Raw genomic sequence first — 20,972 nt, 5'->3', positions numbered from 1 at the left:
TTTTGCTCTTGGGACCCAGTCAGGCCAGCGCTTACTGATACAAAAGCCCAGCTGGTGGCATGACCTCTTGCATAACTGAAGTCCCATAAATGCTGGTGAGGGAGCGGGAAACCGGCCCAGATACTGAGGCAGTGTCCCTGGCTTTTTGCTTCACTGCAGCCGCAGCTGCCCAGCCGATGCACAGTGCTGCAGACACTAATGCACCCACCCACCAGGCCGATTCAGCGCCAACACACCGACAACAGCAGCAGCCCATTTGGCAGGCTGCAGCCTCCTCCACAGAGACCATGGCTAGGCGCATCCCAGTTGTTTTGAGAAATGGCTAATTCTGTTGTTTGCTTCTGGGAAAACAAGCCATTCCCAAGGGCAAGGAGGTGGGCTTTCCGGTACCAGGGCATCCCACAGCCCGCTTGTCCCTTCTGAGAATGCCACAGACCCCCACGCCAGGTGCCAGCAGCTCCACTGTCCCAGGGGGTTGAGCTTAACTGCTGCCCTGAGTGGTGCAAACAGAGACTGGCCCTGAGGCCTTGCAGAGAATCTGGCTTTGCCCAGGAAATCAGGCGATGCACCCAGTGGCTGGGGGGTAGCCGGGGCGGGGCTAGGGAAACCCAGGTGCAACCGTAACCCTAACCCTAACCCAGCTCACTTAGCCCCCCTGTGCCCAGGTCCCCCTCTACCCAGCAGGGCACTAGCCCTGCCCTCCCTGCGGGGGCCTGAGGACACCCACATCACAGCGGGAGGCGCAGACCTGGGGCCGGGGAGGGGGCGCCCAGCGCAGACAGAGTCAAGGACGAGGGTGAAGCTGGTGTAGAGGGGGCTGCGCCGCAGCGGCTGGCCTGGCACTTGGGACCCAGCTGGGGGGAGACCAGGGGGGTCCCAGGGAGACAGGGGGCTGCCCAGCTCTCTCCCCGCCCCCCAGGAACTAGCCCCGCCCCATCCCCCACCACGTGGCTCCCGGCTTGCGATGGCCCTTTAAATGATGCAACCGGCAGCAATCCTGGCTCCGCCCCCTCCGGCTGCTTCGGTCCCCATTGGCTGGGTTGCCGGGGAGCCAGATCCTGCCGTGCTCCTCCATTGGCCATCAGAGCCGTCCTCGCCGCTGATTGGTGGCATCCTCCGCAGCGCCCGCCTCCTGCTCGCTGATTGGGCGGTGCGGGCCCCGCCCCCTCGCCGGCAGCAGCAGCAGCATGGCGGCGGAGCCGGACGCGCTGAGCCTGTTCACGGCCATCGGCCTGAGCGAGCCCAAGGCTCGCGAGACCCTGAAGAACGAGGCGCTGAGCGCGCTGCTCCGGGAAGCGGTGACCCAGGTAACCCGTGACCTCTGACCCCGCCCAGCTCCGGAGCGCTCCCTGACCTCTGACCCTAGTGCAACCCTTCCCCTCTGACCTCTGGCCTGGCCCCCGCCCCAAGCTCCTCCCCGAGCTATGCCTGACCCCCGACCCCTATCCTGGCCCGGACCCCCGGGCCTCGCAACCCTTCCTCTAACCCCTCCCTGAACTGTGCCTGACCCCTGACCCCCGGCCATGACCCCTGACCCATGCAAACCCTGACCTTTGCCCCCAGCGCGACCCTTCCCCTCTGCCTCTAACCGTCCTAAGCTCCTCCCCGAACCGTGCCTGACCTCTGACCCCTGTGCCTTCTGGCCATTGTGTCCTTCCTTTGGCCCTTGACCCCTGCCTTCTTCCCTCTGACCCCTGCATCCTCTGATCCTGCCCCTGTGCCTTTCCCCTTAACCGCTGACCCCTGCACTCTGTCCCTTGACCCCTGTACTACACCCCTGGCCCCCACCATGACCCCTGCCCTTTGGCTTGAACACAGCCCTTCCCCCTCCTTGCCAGGCCTCCCTTTCTGCAGCCAGTTTCCTACCCCTGCCCCTGCTGTGCACCCTCTGTCTCCTCCTCTTATCCCCTGTTGCCTCAGCACCAGCAGCAACCCGCCCTCTGCAGGCAGGGGCTGTGCAAGAGAGAGCCCCACCCTGGTGTCTGCAGGCTCTGCACCCCCCGAAGTCCCTGGGAGCTGGGCCTGCTGACGCCAGGGCTGAGTTTGGCCCAGTATGAGCATGGTTCATGGGAAGGGTCAGGGCCTGGGTGCGGGTTGCAGACCCAGGGTGGAATCGTTACCATCCGAGCGTAGAAGCAGAGAAGAGTTTTCCTCAAACTAACCGCGTTGGCAACTTCCTTGCATGCCTTCCCCTCCCGCTGCTCTAGCTCGCCCCAGGATGAGGGCACAATAGCGTAGGTGGCACTCTTTGTGGCCCAGCCGTGCTCCTCTCTTGAAACATCCACAAACCTGTTATCTTTGACAACTGAGCCCGGCTCTGGGTGTGTGAAACCCAAGCCCTGCAGTGCTGGGAACGGGCAAGTGACTGCGTCGGCTTTTCATTGCCACGCAGGGAAACTGACTGGCAGACACAGAGCTGGATTTGTATCATTTGTGTGTTAGCACTGTAAGACGTGGTCGGTGACCTGTTGTTTACAACGCAGCAGTTGTATCTGGATGTGCCCCTTTCAGGGAGGTTGCGTCCGATTTGGTTCCCAGAATGCTTCTGTAACTGCCATGGCTGAATGCTGTAAGCTAGTGCTTCTCCCTAGTGTGTGACAGGACCGCTAGGTGTGGGGCTGGGTCTCGGGGCGGGAGACGGTGGCCTTGCAGTGTTCAGAGGTTTGGTTTTACAATGGGATTCTTTGCAACAAACCGAAACCGAAACTAACTCCTACCATACAAATCAGATGCCATTTAAAACAGCACTTCCTGGATAGCTCTGTCTGGGAGTCCCTATGCTGCTGATAGCAGGGCTCGGGTAGGACATTTGTAATGGTCATGTGGCCTGTCCTTGTGGAGAAGCGTGTGCTCCAGGCGGAGAGTGGGGGAGAGGGAGCACAGCTTACCAAGCTGTGACCCTCAAACCACTGGGGAGCACAGCCCCAGAGCCCCACCAAGGCACTGCTGAGTTTGAGCTCTCTCCTCTCTCACCACCCTTCCTAAGACAAGGAGAGGGGTTTGCCCTGGTTGCCCCACTCCTCTGCCCTGGGCTGGTTTTTGTTCTCTTCCTACCACACTAACTTCACAGATTTTTTCCCTTTGTGTTTCTCAGAGGAAACATCCCCTGCCCCTTCCATGCCAAGGCCCTGCTCGGCTCCCTTTTCACGCTGGCTCAGGCCTGGTCTACACCCAAAAGTCAGGGCGACCTAGTGTTGCTCAGGGGCGTGAAAAATTCAACCCTGACCACTGTAGTTAAGCCGACCTAAGCCCTGGTGTAGACAGTGCTAGACTGACTGAATAATTCTCTCATGACCTGGCTGCCCCCTCTCGATGGGTGGGTTTGCTACGGCCGCGGAAAAGTCCCGTCTGTCGATGGAGGGAGAGTCCGCGCCCCAGCAGCATAGCCATGGCAACACTGGTAGTGAAGAGATAGTGTCGCTCTAACTATGTTCTTCCTTCCTGGGCTTTAGGCACAAGGAATCCTGGGCCCAACTGTTGACAAGGCGACTGGTACCCTCTTGTACAATGTGGCTTCCCGGCTGAAGGACCAAAAGCGTCTTCGTTTCCTTGTGGGCTGCATCACCAGCAAGAAGATCGTCACAGACTTGCAGCTCAGTGGTATGATACGGGAGGCGGGCAGCTCGATCTGCTCCCCTTCTTTCCCATGGACAGCGTGGGCTCTGCTGACCCAGCCTTGGCCTGAGGTCTAGCCGCTCAGCCTGGTTTGAATTCCCTGCTCCCTCTCCCGGCCAGGCTGCAGCCTGCTCTGTGCGTGCAACATGCGAACCCAGCTCCCTTTGCTGCGGCTGCGCCTCGCCCCCTTGTGCCTACAGTTCAGTCTGGGGGGTAATTCCCAGTGTAAATTGGACATTTCAACCCCTGCCCGTTCTCTCCCGAGCCTCTGGCTTTCCCTACCTCAGCTGCCCGAGTGGTCTATCCCACAGCTTAGCCTGGTCACTCCAGGCACAGGCGTCGGGGGTCAGCGCCGGCTCTGCCCGCCCCTGGCAGTCAGCCCCCGAGGCTGCTTCCTTTCGGTGCTGCTTGTCTGCGCCTGCGTTAACGAGGAGGAGCGTTTCCTCTGGAATGGTCTCCCCGGGGAAGGGAGGGGAGCACCCGGCACGTACGTCCTTTAAACAGGGCTGGACAAAGACCTGAGACACATGCTGCAAGGAGCATCCTGCCCTGGCCTCTGGGTGGGAATAAGGAGCCCCAACAAGTCTTGCCCTGGATCCCAACCTGTGCAGCGGGCTGGGTGAGCTGCTTGCTGCAGGGTTCAGATGAGGGTGGGAGTGCAGGGCCCATATTCTGGTGGCGCTGGCCCCAGCGTGGATAGTTGGGCATGCAGCCCCCTGGACCAACGCATCCCGTGTCTCAGCTGAGCAAGCGCGCTGCGGTGAGCCTTCAGAGCAGACCCCGGGACCCAGCGGCACATGGGGGGGGGGGGGCACTCTGTGAGCTTGGCACAGGCATGAGCCCCCTTAGAGTTCAGGAACTGGCCTGGGTTTGTACCAGGATCAGATCTGGAGGGAATGTGTCAAGTCCAAGGCAGCAGATGGGGAATCTGATACCTGGGGGATGGAGCAGGAGCCAGCTGGCCGATGTCCTGCCTTGCCTTCTGCTTTGCCTGGTCCGGGCTTGTACTGTGAGAGCGGGGCCAGCTGCTGCTGCCTGGGTGCAGCCATGTGTCTGTGAGACCCTTGTGGACAAGCAGGGAGCTCCGTGGGGTCTCCTGGCTTCTGGAGCCTGGGTGAAGCAGCCCACGGCGCTGTGTGGAAATACGCCCGCCTGAGCTGCCTGTTCGCCTCCCCAGCTGCCCTGGAGTACGTGCGGAGCCACCCGCTGGACCCCATCGACATGGCAGACTTTGAGCATGAGTGTGGCGTGGGGGTGGTCGTGACCCCAGAGCAGATAGAGGAGGCCGTGAGTACAAGGACCAGGTGTGGGGTGGGAGCGAGCCAATGGGACTCCCTGCACAGAGCTGGGGAAGGGCAGCCCATGGTTTGGGGTGCCAGGAGGCCGTGTTAATGGCACCACAGGCAGCATGTCCTCAGCGGGGTGCAGCCCTGGGGGGCTGTGGCTGGTGTCCCTGCTCCTAGCGGCAGTGGTGGGGGTGTGGCTGGCAGGAGGCCTTTCCCGTTAGCGCGCTGCTCTCGGGGGCCTGGGAGAGAACGCTCCTGTTTCAGGACTCGCCGCTGGTCCTCCCTTGCGCCTGAGGCTGACACCAGCCTGAGACCGGAGGTGCCCGCTGTACTTGCAGGGCTGCTGGGGCTGTGTGCCAGCGAGAGTGGATGGCTGGGGGGCCGGGTGAGGCAGTCCTGGGCACAGAGCAGATAGTGCCCATTGCTGTGCATGTCAGAGCCCCGCCAGCGAGGATGGGGCCAGCTCTGCGGACGGGCCCAGGCTGGCCTAGAGCCCTTCCTGCCTGGGCCTCTCCCCAGAGGAGATGAGGGGCCCTCGCTGCGGTGGGAGCTCCTTGCCGGCGTGGCCGTACCGGTAGCTCCCTCGGGTGTCTGAGCCCAGCCCGTCTGGCCCGTGCGGTGGCCCTGCTCTGTCCGCGCCGGTGCCAGTCCCCCTCTCCCGTCGCCGAGATGAGTTCTTCAGGGCACCGGTTACGCGTGAGTCTCTGCCCTGCAGCCCGTGCTCCCGCTCGCTCCTGCCCGGCTCACCACTTGCATTCTCCTGCTTGCTTTAGGTGGAGGCGGCCATTAACAAGCACCGAGCTGAGCTGCTGTCGGAGCGGTACCGCTTTAACATGGGGCTGCTGATGGGTGAGTCTGCAGCTCAGGCGGGCCGGGGGGCTGGCTCTCGGGGGGGGGGGGGACACTGTGTGCAGTTCTCCATGGCATAGATCAAGAGGTCGTCCCCCCCCCCCTCCCCCCCACGTGTCCCTTGCCTCTGTTCCCTCCCACCAGGCTGGGCTCACTTCTTGTGCTTCTAACAGACCAGGTGCAGCATCCGCAGGGAGCTGTGCGAAAACATCCCTGCCATGGCTAACCTCTGCCCAGCCGCCCTGGGGGCAGCGGCCCTGGGAGCCCCAGTGTCGTACGTGTCGGTGCTCTGCAGCCGCGTGGGCAATGTGGCAGTTAAAGGCCCGGCAGCCTGTTGTCTCAGGGCTGCTGGCACTTGGGGGCTGCACCAGCTCCCCGACTGTAGGCTCATTGTGCAGCCGGGGCCCTGCTGCGCCCGGTGGCTTCGGGGCATTGTCCAGATTGGCAGCAGAGAGGCTGCTGGAACCTGCCAGCGGCTGGTGGCCTGAGCGAGGCTGCGGCCCTGACTCGAGGGGAAGGTGCCGTTGCCTGTCCCGGGGAATCCCTGAGCTGGACCTGCCCAGCCTGTCTCTTGCCCACACCTGTCCCTTTGTGCTCACTTGCAGGCGAGGCGCGCAGCAGGCTGAGGTGGGCGGATGGCAAGAGCATTAAGAACGAAGTGGATCTGCAGGTAGGTGGGGCTGGGCCGGGCTGCCTTTGAGCCCAGCGGGCGACGGGGCCTGGCTTCTGAAGGCAGCACTGGCCCCAACGAGCCCTGCGCCTGGCTCCTGGCCCGCGTGGGAAGTGCTGGGCGCAGGCCCGTGGCCCAGGCAGGGCAGTGGAGGGATGGTCCTGCTGGCACTGCCGAGGACAGGGACCACGGAGATCCTGGCTGGGCGCCAGCCCGAGTTTGGTCAGGGGGGGGGGGGGCTGGTGGGGGAGGGAGCTGCACCCAGACTCCTTGCCCCCCGTGCACCCCTGTTCAGGCCCCACTCCCCTCTCCTGCAGGTGCTGCACTTGCTGGGCCCAAAGACAGAAGCTGACCTGGAAAAGAAACCAAAGGTACCGTGTGAGCAGGAGGGGCGCCCTGAGCCTGGCTAGCCAGGGGGTGTGCCCCGGGCGATGGGGGGAGGGGCCGGGCGGTTGGCGGTGCCCCGGGCGATGGGGGGAGGGGCCGGGCGGTTGGCGGTGCCCTGGGCGATGGGGGGAGGGGCCGGGCGGTTGGCGGTGCCCCGGGCGATGGGGGGAGGGGCCGGGCGGTTGGCGGTGCCCCGGGCGATGGGGGGAGGGGCCGGGCGGTTGGCGGTGCCCCGGGCGATGGGGGGCACGTATGAGATCACTGGAGCTGAAGGAGGCTGGAGCCCTTCCCCAGCGCGGCTCAGGGGCCCAGGGACTGTGCCAGGCAGAGCCTTTCGGCACTGAAGGCTGCTCCCCTTGTGTCCCGGCAGGCTGGGAAGGCCAAGCCGGCCGAGGCGGAGAAGCAGCAGAAGGCGGCGGAGGAGAACGGTGAGCTGCTGTGGGGGCCTGGTTGTGCAGGGTCTGGGGGCTCCCCGCATCCTCGTCTGCGCCCTCATGGGTAGCTGCTGAGCTGGGGGCCGGAACCAGCCCGCGGCTGGGCCTGCTGCAGCGGGGCTGGGGAAGGTGCCGCCCGGAGAGCCCTGGCCTGGCAGATGCAGCCAGGCAGCAGCCGGGAGAGCTCCCCTTGTCCCCGCCCAGGGAGTCAGCGCTGGGGCCAGCGGGGCATTCACTCGCCCTGAGGCTGCTGCGGTGCACCCGACCCATCTCCCACAGCCCCTGAGCAGCTGTCCAGGGCAGGGACCTCGCCAGCCGGGGCTGGGCTCAGGGCAGCCAGGGGAGTCCAGCTGTGGGCGGGGTGGGGCTCAGCTCCGCGGGGTTTGTCCATAGCGCTGGTGGAGCAAGGCCTGGGGCTGCTGCTGCCTGGCCTGCTCCTTCCCTCCCTGCAGCGCTCTCTGGAGCCAGGCAGTGCCCTGCGCTGAGCACTGCTCGGGTGCCCCCGGGGCTGCCCACGGCATGGCCCCGGCTGGGTTTCTGTAGGTGACGATGGTGCCCTGATCTCGGGGCCAGCAGCGCCTGCGCTCAAGGCAGGGCCGCTCATCTGGGGCTGCAGCATGCAGCGATCCGGGTGCCAGGGTCCTGGCAGGGGCACGAGTCCAGCGTCTGCAGTGCGTCCTGTCCCTGGAAAACGCTGTTCACCAGTCGGGACCTGCGCGTGCCAGTGTGTTAGCTGGGCGGGGACTGCGAGGACAGGGCCCTCTAGTGCCTGGCCACACTGGTCAGTCCTGGGGAACTGCATTTCAGTGTGCCCTCCCTGCCCCCGGGCCTGGGGCAGCTCTTCCTGGGTTGTGGGGCTGCCCCCCACCTACCACTACCCCCCCCCCCCCAGGCCTCAGAGAGCTCCTCCTGGGTCGTGGGGCTGCCCCCCAGCCTCAGAGAGCTCTGGGGCTGACTGCCAGGCCAGCCCCTCTCTGGAGCACTAACCGCACATGCAGGGTCCTTTGTGGCTTTAGGCTCATGTGCCTGCCCCACCCCTGGAGCTGGGAGCTGCCAAGGTCAGTGGCCCCCTGTCACGGAGCCCCGGGCGGAGCCTCCTCTCCCTCGGAGCAGACTGTCTTCAGGGCAAGAAGCTCACACGGCTTCACCTTCCTGGGTCTGACCTTGGAGCATTCAGCATCTTCTGCCCCACCGTGTGCTTCCCGCAGCGAGTCCGCCCCGGTGGGGTCCTGAGGAAGCCAGAGGGTCCTGCCCCCCAACTCCGCAGTCAGTTGTGACTCTCAGCCAGCCAGTAACACAGAGGTTTATTCGATGACAGGAACATGGTCTAAAACAGAGTGTGACGAACTGGGACTGTTCTTAATGTGGTCTGTGAATGCTGACAGGGGAGTGTGGCTAGGATAGTCTGCAATGGGGGGATGGGAGACTGACCAACGGAGAATACCTGAGCATGTAACATGAGAACCCAGGAAGGAGTGAGAGGCCAGGTGACACCTTTGCCCGGGAAACTGAACAAAGGCTGTGGGAGGGGTTGCTGAAGGCAGAGTCTCAGGAGCGGGCTGGTTAGGTGGCTGGGGGGCAGAGAGGGCTCTGACCTCCCAAGGGGGGCTGGGGTGCCCGAGGACCCCAAAATGGACCTAACTGAGGGGTATCCTGTTGTCTGTGCCTGCAAGACCTGTCTTGGACTGTGTCCCTGTCATCTAAATAAACCTTCTGCTTTACTGGCTGACTAAGAGTCATGGTGAATCGCAGGGTGCAGGGCCCTGAGTTCCCCCACACTCCGTGACACAGAGCTTGTAGGTACAGCAAACAGGACCCCTCAGCCAGGTCCATTCTGGGGCCCAACGAGCCAGACCCCCACGTCTGCCCTCACTCCCGGTCCCCAGCCAACTCCAAACTGAACCCCCCTCCAGCCCCTCCTTTCTGCCCTTTGTCTCTTTCCCCGGCCAGGAGGTCACCTGATTTGAGTCAACAGTGTGCTCTTGTTGCCAAGAAGGCTAACGGCATTTTGGGCTGTATAAGTAGGGGCATTGCCAGCAGATCGAGGAACGTGATCGTTCCCCTTTATTCGACATTGGTGAGGCCTCATCTGGAGTACTGTGTCCAGTTTTGGGCCCCACACTACAAGAAGGATGTGGAAAAACTGGAACAGTCCAGCAGAGGGCAACAAAAATGATTAGGGGTCTGGAGCACATGACTTATGAGAAGAGGCTGAGGGAACTGGGATTGTTTAGTCTCCAGAAGAGAAGAATGAGGGGGGATTTGATAGCTGCTTTCAACTACCTGAAGGGGGGTTCCAAAGAGGATGGAGCTCGGCTGTTCTCAGTGGTGGTAGATGATAGAACAAGGAGCAATGGTCTCAAGTTGCAGTGGGGGAGGTCTAGGTTGGATATTAGGAAACACTATTTCACTAGGAGGGTGGTGAAGCACTGGAATGTGTTACCTAGGGAGGTGGTGGAATCTCCTTCCTTGGAGGTTTTTAAGGTCCGGCTTGACAAAGCCCTGGCTGGGATGATTTGGTTGGGAATTGGTCCTGCTTTTAGCAGGGGGTTGGACTAGATGACCTCCTGAGGTCCCTTCCAACCCTGATCTTCTATGATTCTATCTCTTTGTTCACCTTTAGCTATCCCCTTGCAGAGGGGAAGGGCCCTGGCCATTTGTTGCTAGAAGACAGATTGTCAGCCATTTATGCACACCTGAGACTTAAGAAATGCATAGGGGAAACTGAGGCACCCACACAGTAGTCAGAGGAAACATTAAGAACAGTCCCACTTCGTCACACCTTCGTCCTGCCATATCAGTCTCCCTGCCTTCAGCTGGGATCTGGCGTCCTGGGCTGGGCCCTGATTCCTGCTGCTTAGCGCCCCCATCCTCTGGTTTTGCCTGCTCCTGCTGTCGATGGGCAGGAGGCAGAGGGGACCAAGGTCCCTCCCCTGCTGGCTCCATGGTTTCTGCTGCATGGCCGATGGCGTGCCAGATCCGTTCCCCTCTTCTGGGCGGGTCTTGGCTCTTGGGAAGGGGAGAACGTGGCTGGAGTTCCCAGGCTGGGAACCAGCCTGGGCTGTCAGGGCAGTGCTGCTGGGCCGGCGCCCAAGGGGAAGGGCCTTGGGCTGGGCGGCACTGGAGGTCTGTGAGCGAGTGGCGGGGTCCCTGGGGCAGAGGCTAACATACCTCGCCCCCCTGTTCCCACAGGTGAAGTGACACTGGAGACAAAGTCGCTGATGGAGCAGCTGAGGGGAGAAGCCCTCAAATTCCACAAGCCAGGTGAGTGCGGCCTGCCGGCTCTGGGCTCCTGGGGCCTCGGCCTGGCTCGGCCCAGCGCTGCTCTCGGCTGGCTCTGGAGCCGCTGCTCAGAGACTCGGGACGGGAGGGTCCATCCCACGCTGGCTGGGCAAGGTCGGTCCTGCCCCCGGTGTTCTGGAGCCTGTGCTTGGGGCGCCCTATCTGCGCCTGGCTTCCCTGGGGGCTGGGCGGGGCACTGGAGCCTCCCGCCCCAGCCTGGCTCCAGGGCCCCAGGTGGGCAGCCTAGCTATGGAGCCCTAGGGCGGTGGCTGGAGCAGGCCCTGTGCTGCTGCTGAGGCTGGGTCCATTAGCGGAGGGGCGTGGTGTGGAGTCCCATGCGTCCCTCCTGGCCAGGGGCTCGTGCCCAGCGCCAGGGGCGGGGGCCTCCCCTCTCGCTGCCTGGGGCACTGCGCCCCAGCCCTCCCCCTCCCCGGGCTCACAGCTCCCTGCTCCCCCAGGTGAGAACTACAAGACAGAAGGCTACGTGATCACACCCCACACCATGGCCCTGATGAAGCAGCACCTGGAGATCACCGGCGGGCAGGTGGGTCAGGCTCTCCTCCCAGCTCCTCTGCAGTGCCTGGGGCTTGCTGCTCCTCTCACTCGTTAACCACAGTTCTGAGTGCTCTCCATCTAGTCATTAACCCTCACAATGGGCCTCAGAGGCCATTAGGCCACATGGGGAAACTGAGGCACGGGTGGGAGATGTTTGGTGGCAGGGTCAGCAGAAGAGCTGGGGATAGAACCCAGGGACGGGACAAACCCTCCCCTGCCTGGTTTCTGGAGGAAGGGGCATCAGACACCACAGAGACCCGAGTGGGGCTGGGCACAGTTTGGAGGGGGAGAGCCCAGGGCACCGCCCTGCCCTGGCACTGCTGGGAGCTGGTTTCTTTCTGTTTCTAGGCCCTTCTCGCTCCATCACAAGAGCCCACTGGCCCCAGGAGCTGGAGGCCGCCTGGCCTGTGGGCCAAGTCCCATTGGGGTGGGGTGGGGGTGCCCGCGAGGGGCATGAGGCTGGCGCCTTTTCACCTTGCATGGCCTGACCCAGGGTCGGTAACTCTCCGGACGCTGGGCTAGTGGGGCTGGGAACTCCTCTGCCCTCAGGTGCGGACGCGGTTCCCTCCGGAGCCCAACGGGATCCTGCACATCGGCCACGCTAAAGCCATCAACTTCAACTTCGGCTATGCCAAGGTGAGCCCCCCCAGAGCCAGCCACACCCCCCGGAGCCTCCCGGCTACGCCAAGGTGAGCCCCCCCAGAGCCAGCCGCGCCCCCCGGCTACACCAAGGTGAGCTCCCCCCCAGAGCCAGCCGCACCCCCCGGGGCCCCTCGGCTATGCCAAGGTGAGCTCCCCCCGAGCCAGCTACACCCCCCAGCCCCGTCAGCACCTGGATCTGCCCTGCCCCACTGCCAGGTCCAGGCCCCTGGCCTGTTCTGGCCCTGTCCTCTCCCCAGTGTGGTGGGCGTGGGGGCTGGTGGAGGTGGGCGGGGCTGCGGGTGCAGGGGGTGCTGGGTGGGGGGGCAGGGCTGCGGGCGCAAGGGGTGCCGGGCACTGGTAGGGGTGGGCAGGGCTGCGGGCACTGGTGGAGGGGCAGGGCTGCGGGCGTGGGGGGTGCCGGGCTCAGGAGGTGCCAGGCGCGGGCTAACCAGGCCGTGCCCCCTCCAGGCCAACGGGGGCGTGTGCTTCCTGCGGTACGACGACACCAACCCCGAGAAGGAGGAGGAGAAGTACTTCACCGCCATCCGGGACATGGTGGAGTGGCTGGGTACGGGGCCGGGGGGGCCTGGGTTCCAGGTATGGGGGAGGGGAATAGCTGGATACAGGAGGTGGGGGCAGTGGCTGGGGTGGGTAGCAGGCTGTGGGGTTGGGGAGTGGGGGGTGAGGGAGGACGAGCAGGAACCGCTGGGTATGAGGAGTGGGGTGTGACCGGGAGGTGGGGGGGAGCAGCTGGGGTGGAGAGGGGACCAGCCAGGTACCCAGGGGCGATGCCAGAGCGTCTCGAGCTGCTCTGGGTGAACCGGGCCTGCTGCCCTTGCCTAGGGGGTGGGGTGGGGGGCGCTGGCCTGGCCCCTCCCCATTTCACTCAGCTGCGTCCCAGGAGGTCCCTGCATGCTGCCAACGGGGGGCAGGGAGTCCCTGGGCGATGCTGGAGCTGCTCCCTATGCAGCCGGGCAGGGCTCTGGGGGAGTCTCCTCTCTCGGAGCAGACTGTCCCCAGGGCAAGAAGCTCACACGGCTTCACCTTCCTGGGTCTGAGCTCGGAGCATCCAGCCTCCCCTGCCCCACCGTGCACTTCCCGCAGCGAGTCCGCCCGGGCGGGGTCCTGGGGCAGCCAGAGGGCCCTGCCCCCCAACTCCGCAGTCAGACGTGACTCTCAGCCAGCCGGGAAAACAGAAGGTTTATTAGCCGACAGGATCACAGCGTAGGGCAGAGCTTGTTAGCACAGAAATCAGTGACTTTCAGCCAAGTCCATCTTGGGAATCCTGGGCCAGGCGGCCTGGTCTCCCCCCCTGCCAGTCCCCCCCCACAGACTGCTAGCCTCCAGCCACCCCACCTCCGCCACCCCCATTGTTCCTCCCCCTTCTCTTTGTCTCGCTGCACCTGGTCACATCCCCCTCCTGGGTCCCCGGGTACGAAGGGCATCGGCCATCGCCTAGTGCAGCTCACGAACACCGTAACTTCGTCACACGGGGCAGCCCCCTGGCTCTGGGGCAGAGCAGGGGTGAGGCTGGTGCTCCGGGTGGGGAGCAGGGAGGGAGGCGCTCACTCATGGGCTCGCTCTGCCCATAGGCTACAAGCCGCATGCCGTGACGCATGCCTCGGACTACTTCGACCAGCTGTACGCGTGGGCCGTGGAGCTCATCCGGCGGTGAGTGTGTGGGGCACGCAGGGGCCCATGGGGCAGGCTTCGCACGGGGGCGGAGCCGGCCGTTCTGGGAGGCAGGGTGTGCCTGGCTGCTGTGGGGACGGGATGGAGCCTGATGGGGATCCCTGCAAGCGGCCTGGTCCCCCCGGTGCCAGGCCGCTGGGTGCCGTGCTGGGCGGTGGCTCGGCTGCATGCCCAGTGGGCGCATGTGTGGGGCGGGCGTGATGTCTCTCTCCTCCCCAGGGGCCACGCCTACGTCTGCCACCAGAGGGTAGAAGAAATCAAAGGCCACAACCCTCCGCCCTCCCAGTGGCGGGATCGGCCCGTGGAAGAGTCACTCCTCCTCTTCGAGGTATGTGGGCCTGGCAAAGGGACTGGGCGCTCGCCCTGCCCCCTCGGCGACCCCCTCCCCCCGCTGGGCACTCGCCCCGCCCCTCTGTTACTGGCCCGCCCCCTCAGCGACCCTTTCCCCCCGCCGTGACTCTCGCCCTGCCCCCTAGGTGACTGACCTGCCCCCTCAGCGACCCTCTCCCCCCTCCGTGACTGCCCCGCCCCCGCCGTGACTGCCCCGCCCCCTCGGCGACCCTCTTCCCCCGCTAGGCGCTCACCCCGCCCCCTCCATAACCACCCCGCCCCCTCGGCGACCCCCTCCCCCCGCTGGGAGCTCGCCCCGCCCCCTCGGCGACCCCTTCCCCCCACTGGGAGCTCGCCCCGCCCCCTCTGTGACTGCCCCGCTCCCTCGACGACCCCGTGCCCCCGCTGGGCGCTCGCCCCACCCCCTCCCCACGGGCCCCCCCCGCTGGGATTCCCTCCCACCGCCAGGGCCCCGCCCCACAGCGCCCCCTGTGTGCGGAGGCTGCTGGCGCTGGCTGATGGTCCCCGCTGGTTTCTCCTGGCTTTCGCTGCAGGGGATGAAGAAGGGGAAGTTTGAGGAGGGGGAGGCCACGCTGCGAATGAAGCTGGTGATGGAAGACGGGAAGCTGGACCCTGTCGCCTACCGCATCAAATACATGCCACACCACCGAACCGGGGACAGATGGTAGGCTGGCCCGCGCCCGCCTGCCGGGCTCTGCCCTTCGGCTGGGGTGAAACGGGGCTGGGACCTGGGGGGCAGGGGCCTCGCTTCCCTGGAGATGCAAGGACCTGCCTAGAGCAGCGCAGGGGACCTGGATGCAGGGGTGGGGGCAGGGACCCTGGGCTTCGCTCCTGTGGTGGGGCAGGTGGCTTCTGCGTTGGGCTGGGGCCTGAGGGGTGAGCTGGCACCGGCCAGGGGCTGGTGTCAGGGGGGGGAGAGCTGGTGTCTGGGGGGGGAGCGGGCGCCGGCCGGGGACTGATGTCTGGGGGGGGGCGGGGGCTGGTGTTGGGGGGGGGGGCAGCGGGCGCCGGCGAGGGGCTGGTGTCGGGGGGGGGAGAGCTGGTGTCTGGGGGGGGAGCGGGCGCCGGCCGGGGACTGATGTCTGGGGGGGGCGGGGGCTGGTGTCGGGGGGGGGCAGCGGGCGCCGGCGAGGGGCTGGTGTCGGGGGGGGCAGCGGGCGAGGGGCTGGGCGTCCTGCCCTCAGGCCCTGCCTTGCCTTTCAGGTGCATCTACCCCACGTACGACTACACGCACTGCCTGTGCGACTCCATTGAGCACATCACCCACTCGCTCTGCACCAAAGAGTTCCAGGCCCGGTGAGGCGGGGCCAGCAGAGCTGTGTCTCCTCTGCGGCTGTGGGGAGCTCGCTGTGATTGTGGGGGGCAGTGCCTGCAGCCGTGGGGAGCTGGGAATGGTTGGGGGCCAGCAGGGGCAGTGCCTGCGGCTGTGGGGAGCTCAGTGCAGCTGGGCCTGAGCCCAGTTGGCAGGGGGACAGCAGTGAGAGCGGCAGGGGTGATGGGGGCAGGGCGTGAGCGGCAGGGCCTGGGGCGGGTGGGGGAGGGCAGGGTGTGAACGGCAGGACCTGGGGGTGGTGCCGGGGCAGGCGGGTGTGAGCAGCAGGGCCTGGGGTGAGTGGGGGGAGCAGGCAGGGCGTGAGCGACAGGGCCTGGGGGGGGAGGAGCAGGCAGGGCGTGAGCGACAGGGCCTGGGGGTGGTGCGGGGGCAGGCAGGGCGTGGGGCGAGTGGGGGGGGGGCGGGCAGGGCGTGAGCGACAGGGCCTGGGGCGATTGGGGGGGGGCAGGCAGGGCGTCAGCGACAGGGCCTGGGGCGGGTGGGGGAGGGCAGGGTGTGAACGGCAGGACCTGGGGGTGGTGCGGGTGCAGGCGGGTGTGAGCAGCAGGGCCTGGGGGTGGTGCAGGGGCAGGCAGGGCGTGAGCGGCAGGGCATGGGGGTGGTGCGGGGGCAGGCAGGGCGTGAGCAGCAGGGCATGGGGTGAGTGGGGGGGGCAGGCAGGGCGTGAGCGACAGGGCCTGGGGGTGGTGCGGGGGCAGGCAGGGCGTGGGGCGAGTGGGGGGGGGCGGGCAGGGCGTGAGCGACAGGGCCTGGGGCGATTGGGGGGGGGCAGGCAGGGCGTCAGCGACAGGGCCTGGGGCGATTGGGGGGGGGCAAGCAGGGCGTGAGTGGCAGGGCCTGGGGCGGGTGGGGGGAGGGCAGGGTGTGAACGGCAGGACCTGGGGGTGGTGTGGGTGCAGGCGGGTGTGAGCGGCAGGGCCTGGGGGTGGTGCGGGGGCAGGCAGGGCGTGAGCAGCAGGGCCTGGGGCAGGTGGGGGCGGGCAGGCAGGGCGTGAGCAGCAGGGCATGGGGTGAGTGGGGGGGGCAGGCAGGGCGTGAGCGACAGGGCCTGGGGTGAGTGGGGGGGGGGCAGGCAGGGCGTGAGCGACAGGGCCTGGGGCAGGTGGGGGGCAGGCAGGGCGTGAGTGACAGGGCCTGGGGGTGGTGCGGGGGCAGGCAGGGCGTGGGGCGAGTGGGGGGGGGCAGGCAGGGCGTGGGGCGAGTGGGGGGGGCGGGCAGGGCGTGAGCGACAGGGCCTGGGGCGATTGGGGGGGGCAGGCAGGGCGTCAGCGACAGGGCCTGGGGCGATTGGGGGGTGGCAGGCAGGGCGTGAGTGGCAGGGCCTGGGGCGGGTGGGGGGAGGGCAGGGTGTGAACGGCAGGACCTGGGGGTGGTGCGGGTGCAGGCGGGTGTGAGCGGCAGGGCCTGGGGGTGGGGGGGTGCAGGCAGGGCGTGAGCAGCAGGGCATGGGGCGAGTGGGGGGGGGCGGGCAGGGCGTGAGCGGCAGGGCATGGGGGTGGTGTGGGGGGGCGGGCAGGACGTGACCAGCTGCGTGATCCCCCCCAGGCGCTCCTCCTACTTCTGGCTGTGCAACGCGCTGGGCGTGTACTGCCCCGTGCAGTGGGAGTACGGGCGCCTGAACCTGCTCTACACCGTGGTCTCCAAGAGGAAGATCATCCGGCTGGTGGAGGCGGGCGCCGTCAGGTGAGGGCTGCGCAGGCTTCTGGGGCGGGTGGGCGGGGGAGGCTCCACGCTGCACCCTGCTGGTCACGGCCGGTGTTGCCGTTTCAGGGACTGGGACGACCCACGGCTCTTCACGCTGACTGCCCTGCGTCGCCGAGGTTTCCCCCCCGAGGCCATCAACAACTTCTGTGCGCGGGTAGGTGCCCCGGGGCGGGGGGGGGCGGGCGCTGGCTGCCCCTCCTGGGCGGGAGCTGAGCGCAGCCTGTGCCCGCAGGTGGGGGTGACGGTGGCGCAGACGACGATGGAGCCCCACCTGCTGGAGGCGTGCGTGCGGGAGGTGCTGAACGAGCGCGCCCCCCGCGCCATGGCTGTGCTGGAGCCCCTCCGAGTCACCATCACCAACTTCCCCACCCAGAAGGTGAGGCTGGCGGCGCGGGGAGGGGCGCTGGGGGCTGGTAGGCCAGGGGCTCTCCTGGCTCCAGGTCTGGGGCGCGAAGGGGCCCAGCACGGTCCCGCTGCTGGCGCTGACCTGCTTGCTTCCCCGCCAGGCCCTGGAAGTTCTTGTGCCCAACTTCCCAGCCGACGAGACCAAGGGCTTCCACAAAGTCCCCTTCCAGGCCACCATCTACATCGAGCAGAGCGACTTCAGGGAGGTGAGCGGGGGCGGGGGCCACCTGCATTGCCCTGGCTCCAGGGCTCCTCCGAATGGGGCGTGGGGGGAACGGGCACTGGGAGCTGGGGTCCATGCAGGGAGTGGGGCTGGGCCGGTCAGTCGGGGCACCTGCCAGCCACCAAACGGGAGTGCCCGGCCAGTCTGCACAGGCCGGGGCCGGGGCCGGAGCTCGGCTGACGTGGGGCGGGGCCGGGGCTGGAGCTCGGCTGACGGGGGGTGGGGACGGGGACGGAGCTCAGCTGACGGGGGACGGGCTCTCCCCTTGCAGGTGATGGACAAAGGCTACAAGCGTCTGGCACCCGGCCAGCCAGTGGGGCTGAGACACACCGGCTACGTCATTGCTGTCCAGAACGTCGTCAAGGTGGGCTGGGGCCAGCGGCCAGCTCTGCCGCTGCCTTGGGGTCGCCTGCGGTTACACTGATGTGCCAGCCACCTGCCCTGGCTCCTGGGGGCTGCCCAGTGCGACCTGCCTCGTCACCACCAGGGGGCGCTCCTTCCGATCGCAGTCAGCTACGTGGTTGGGCAGAGGGCGGGGGAGCCAGGACGCCTGGGTTCTAGGGTGGGATGGGGGGAGCCAGGATGCCTGGGTTCCGAGGAGGGTGGGGTGGGGGGAGCCAGGATGCCTGGGTTCCGAGGAGGGCCGGGGGAGGAGCCAGGATGCCTGGGTTCCGGGGAGGGCTCGGCTGTCGCAGGCTGTCGCTGGGCCTCCCCTGCGATAAGGAGACCGGAGCTGGCCTGCTCCCCTGCGCTCAGTCCCGGCCAGGCGCAGCTGCTGTCCTGGAGCCGCGGGAAGCTCTGCAGAGGGGCGGGAGCTGGCACAGGCAACCGGTAGCCTTGGCTCTCCAGCCCCCAGCCGCTCGGCATGCGGCAGAGCCCCCTTCTCCCCAGGCTGGCTGTGTGGTGGGCACAGGCGGGAGGCCGTGGGGCGTTGGCTCCTGACCTCCTCTTGCTCCGTGCTCAGGACGCCGGCGGGCAGGTGATGGAGCTGGAGGTGACCTGCACCAAATCGGACGCTGCGGAGAAGCCCAAAGCCTTCATCCACTGGGTGTCGGAGCCGCTGGTGTGTGAGGTGCGGCTCTACGAACGGCTGTGAGTACGGGGGGCGCTGGCTCAGGGCTGTCCCGGAGCGCGGGGGGCAGGTGCCCCAGCCCTGCTGTGTGGAGCCACGCGCTGGGCACAGCTAGCGGCACCCAGCTCCACTAAGCAGGTGAACCCGGAGCTGCCACTTCAGCAGCTTTGCTGCTCTCGCCAGCTGCCCTGGCAGCCGCAGGCACCTCGGTGCCAGCCCCTGCTGCTGGGAAACCCACCAGAGCTCTCGGCGCTTCCCAGGCCGCTGCGGGGGCAGCCCTGCTGGCTGCTGCTAGGTCAGTGGGCCCCCCGGCACGGCAGAGGGTGGCTGGAGGGTTGGCACAGGGTAGGACCCAGCCAGGCTGAGCAGCTGGTCGCCACAAGGGGCTGGGGAGGGAGTTAAGGGATTCCAGCCCAGGGACTCCTGCCCCTGGGGCCCCCACCCCAGCCCTGACTGGCCCTGTCTTATTTTCAGGTTCCTGCACAAAAACCCCGAGGATCCTGCAGAGGTGCCAGCTGGATTCCTGAGTGACCTCAACCCCGTGAGTGCTGGCAGGTGCTGCGGGCTCGGCTCCAGCGGGCCAGGTGCCCCGAGTACAGCCCTGCAGCCAGGCCACTGCCGCGGCTTCCCTCCTCTGGCTAGGGACGTGCTGCCCCGTGTGTGGACGTCTCCGCTGGAGTGCAGGGCCAGCGGCCTGGGGCCTTGCCGGGGGAGTCCCGGAGTGGGAGAGTCTGAGTGGCGCTGAGCACGACCCACTGGGCAGAGCCGGGGCGGGTTCCACCCAGCCGGGGAGTGAGGAGAGCCCCCCTCTCCGGGGAGCCATTGGCACAGGGGATACGGACACACCTGCCCCGGTTCTCTGCACACCGGCAGCTCAGGGCTAGGGACAGGACGAGTGAGAGATCCCGAGCTGAGCTGCCTGCCCTGCCGGCCCCCCAGGGTCTCCCTTCCCTCTGCCACTGGGCTCTCCCCTGCCACGCCACTTGGAAGGTCCCGGCTGTTGGGGGGAGGGGGGTGCCAGCAGGGCTGGGGCCATACATGCCTGTTGCCCAGCCGCTGAGCGGTGCCCTGCTCCCCTGGCTGTGGGGTGAGCCGGGGGCCCAGCCGCTGAGCGGTGCCGCCCACCCCTGGCTGTGGGGTGAGCCGGGGGCCCAGCCGCTGAGCGGTGCCCTCTCCCCCAGCTGTGGGGTGAGCCGGGGGCCCAGCCGCTGAGCGATGCCCTCTCCCCTGGCTGTGGGGTGAGCCGGGGGCCCAGCCGCTGAGCGGTGCCGCCCACCCCTGGCTGTGGGGTGAGCCGGGGGCCCAGCCGCTGAGCGGTGCCCCTCTCCCCTGGCTGTGGGGTGAGCTGGTGCCCCTTTCCCCTGGCTGTGGGGTGAGCCGGGGGCCCAGCCACTGAGTGGTGCCGCTCTCCGCAGGACTCGCTGCGCGTGATCGACGGCGCCCTGGCTGACAGATCTGTCTGCTCCGCCAAGCCCTTGGACAAGTTCCAGTTTGAGCGGCTGGGCTACTTCTCAGTGGATCCCGACAGCACGGAGGGGAAGGTGAGTCCTTGGGGTCTCTGTCGCTCGGCTCTTGGGGGCTGGGCCAGCCGGTGTCCCTGCCCCAGGGCTCCCAGGCTCACTCAGTGAGTCTCCCTCTCCTCCCACAGATGGTGTTTAACCGGACGGTGACGCTGAAGGAGGACCCCGGCAAGGTGTGAAGGAGCCGCTGCTGCTGCCTTGATGGCTCTGGCTGTGCCCAGGCCCGTTCTGGGAGTGCCTGGTCCCTCCGGGCACGGGGAGAGTGCGACCCATGAACAGAGGGCCCGGCCCACGCACGAGGGCCACAGCTGCCTTAACCAAACCCCGCGGGGCTGGCGCATCTCGCCGCAATAAACGAGCACTGGAGCTGCCTTCCCGCCTGCGTCACTGGGGCGGGGACCCAAGGGCCTCTGTGCTGGAGGCTCCCCCAACCTCGCTGCCCCCCAGGCCTGACCATGGGGAGGAGCCTCAGGCTGGCCCTGTGCGGGGAGCTGCCCTTCCCGCCTGCCCCATGTGCCAGGCTGTGCTGAGCTTTATGGGCTGGAATCTTGCCCCTCTCCCCCCGCCCCGCCCCCCAAACGGCTCATGGGCTCAGGCGCAACCTGCCCTCCTACTGCCTGTCCCTAAAGCCAGCATGAGGGGATAGCCAGGTCTTGGGCCGCCTCCTGGGGCAGGATGCAGGGGGTCCTGGCCCCTCTCTCTGGGGGAAGGGGGCTGCAGCCAGCTGCCTGTTGTGGGCGGGGGCTCTGGGGTCAGGGTGCTGTAGTGGGCACTGGTTGTGTGTGAGGGGTTCTCTGCCGCCCCTCGCTGGAGCCGGGCCTGGCTGCAGAGCTCAGCACAGCCCTGGGCAGGGGGCTACTCCGGTCAAAGGCGAGGTCACGGCCACTCATGCAGCCTGCTGGGGGCCAGAGATTAGGGGCAGCCTAACCTAATGTCCCTGGTTTTACACGGG

General features: G+C 66.9%; 1 protein-coding gene across 1 annotated transcript; it reads left to right on the top strand.

The window, feature by feature from the left end:
• Positions 1 to 1,178: 1,178 nt before the first annotated feature.
• On the top strand, positions 1,179 to 20,392 carry QARS1 (glutaminyl-tRNA synthetase 1). Its single transcript, XM_065408782.1, has 24 exons — positions 1,179 to 1,307; positions 3,453 to 3,600; positions 4,793 to 4,902; positions 5,675 to 5,750; positions 6,356 to 6,420; positions 6,738 to 6,791; positions 7,178 to 7,235; positions 10,434 to 10,505; positions 10,982 to 11,067; positions 11,628 to 11,714; positions 12,189 to 12,288; positions 13,313 to 13,391; positions 13,632 to 13,740; positions 14,297 to 14,427; positions 14,967 to 15,059; positions 16,642 to 16,779; positions 16,867 to 16,954; positions 17,033 to 17,176; positions 17,307 to 17,411; positions 17,700 to 17,792; positions 18,393 to 18,520; positions 18,975 to 19,041; positions 19,916 to 20,041; positions 20,149 to 20,392. The coding sequence occupies exons 1-24, from the start codon at positions 1,188 to 1,190 to the stop codon at positions 20,197 to 20,199; spliced, it is 2,328 nt and encodes a 775-aa protein (XP_065264854.1). The 5' UTR covers positions 1,179 to 1,187; the 3' UTR covers positions 20,200 to 20,392.
• Positions 20,393 to 20,972: the final 580 nt, after the last annotated feature.

Source organism: Emys orbicularis, chromosome 7, assembly GCF_028017835.1.
Source record: "Emys orbicularis isolate rEmyOrb1 chromosome 7, rEmyOrb1.hap1, whole genome shotgun sequence".
NCBI lineage: Eukaryota > Metazoa > Chordata > Testudines > Emydidae > Emys > Emys orbicularis.
Note: the sequence above shows the minus strand (reverse complement) of the source record. Positions and strands in the feature narration are given on the sequence as shown.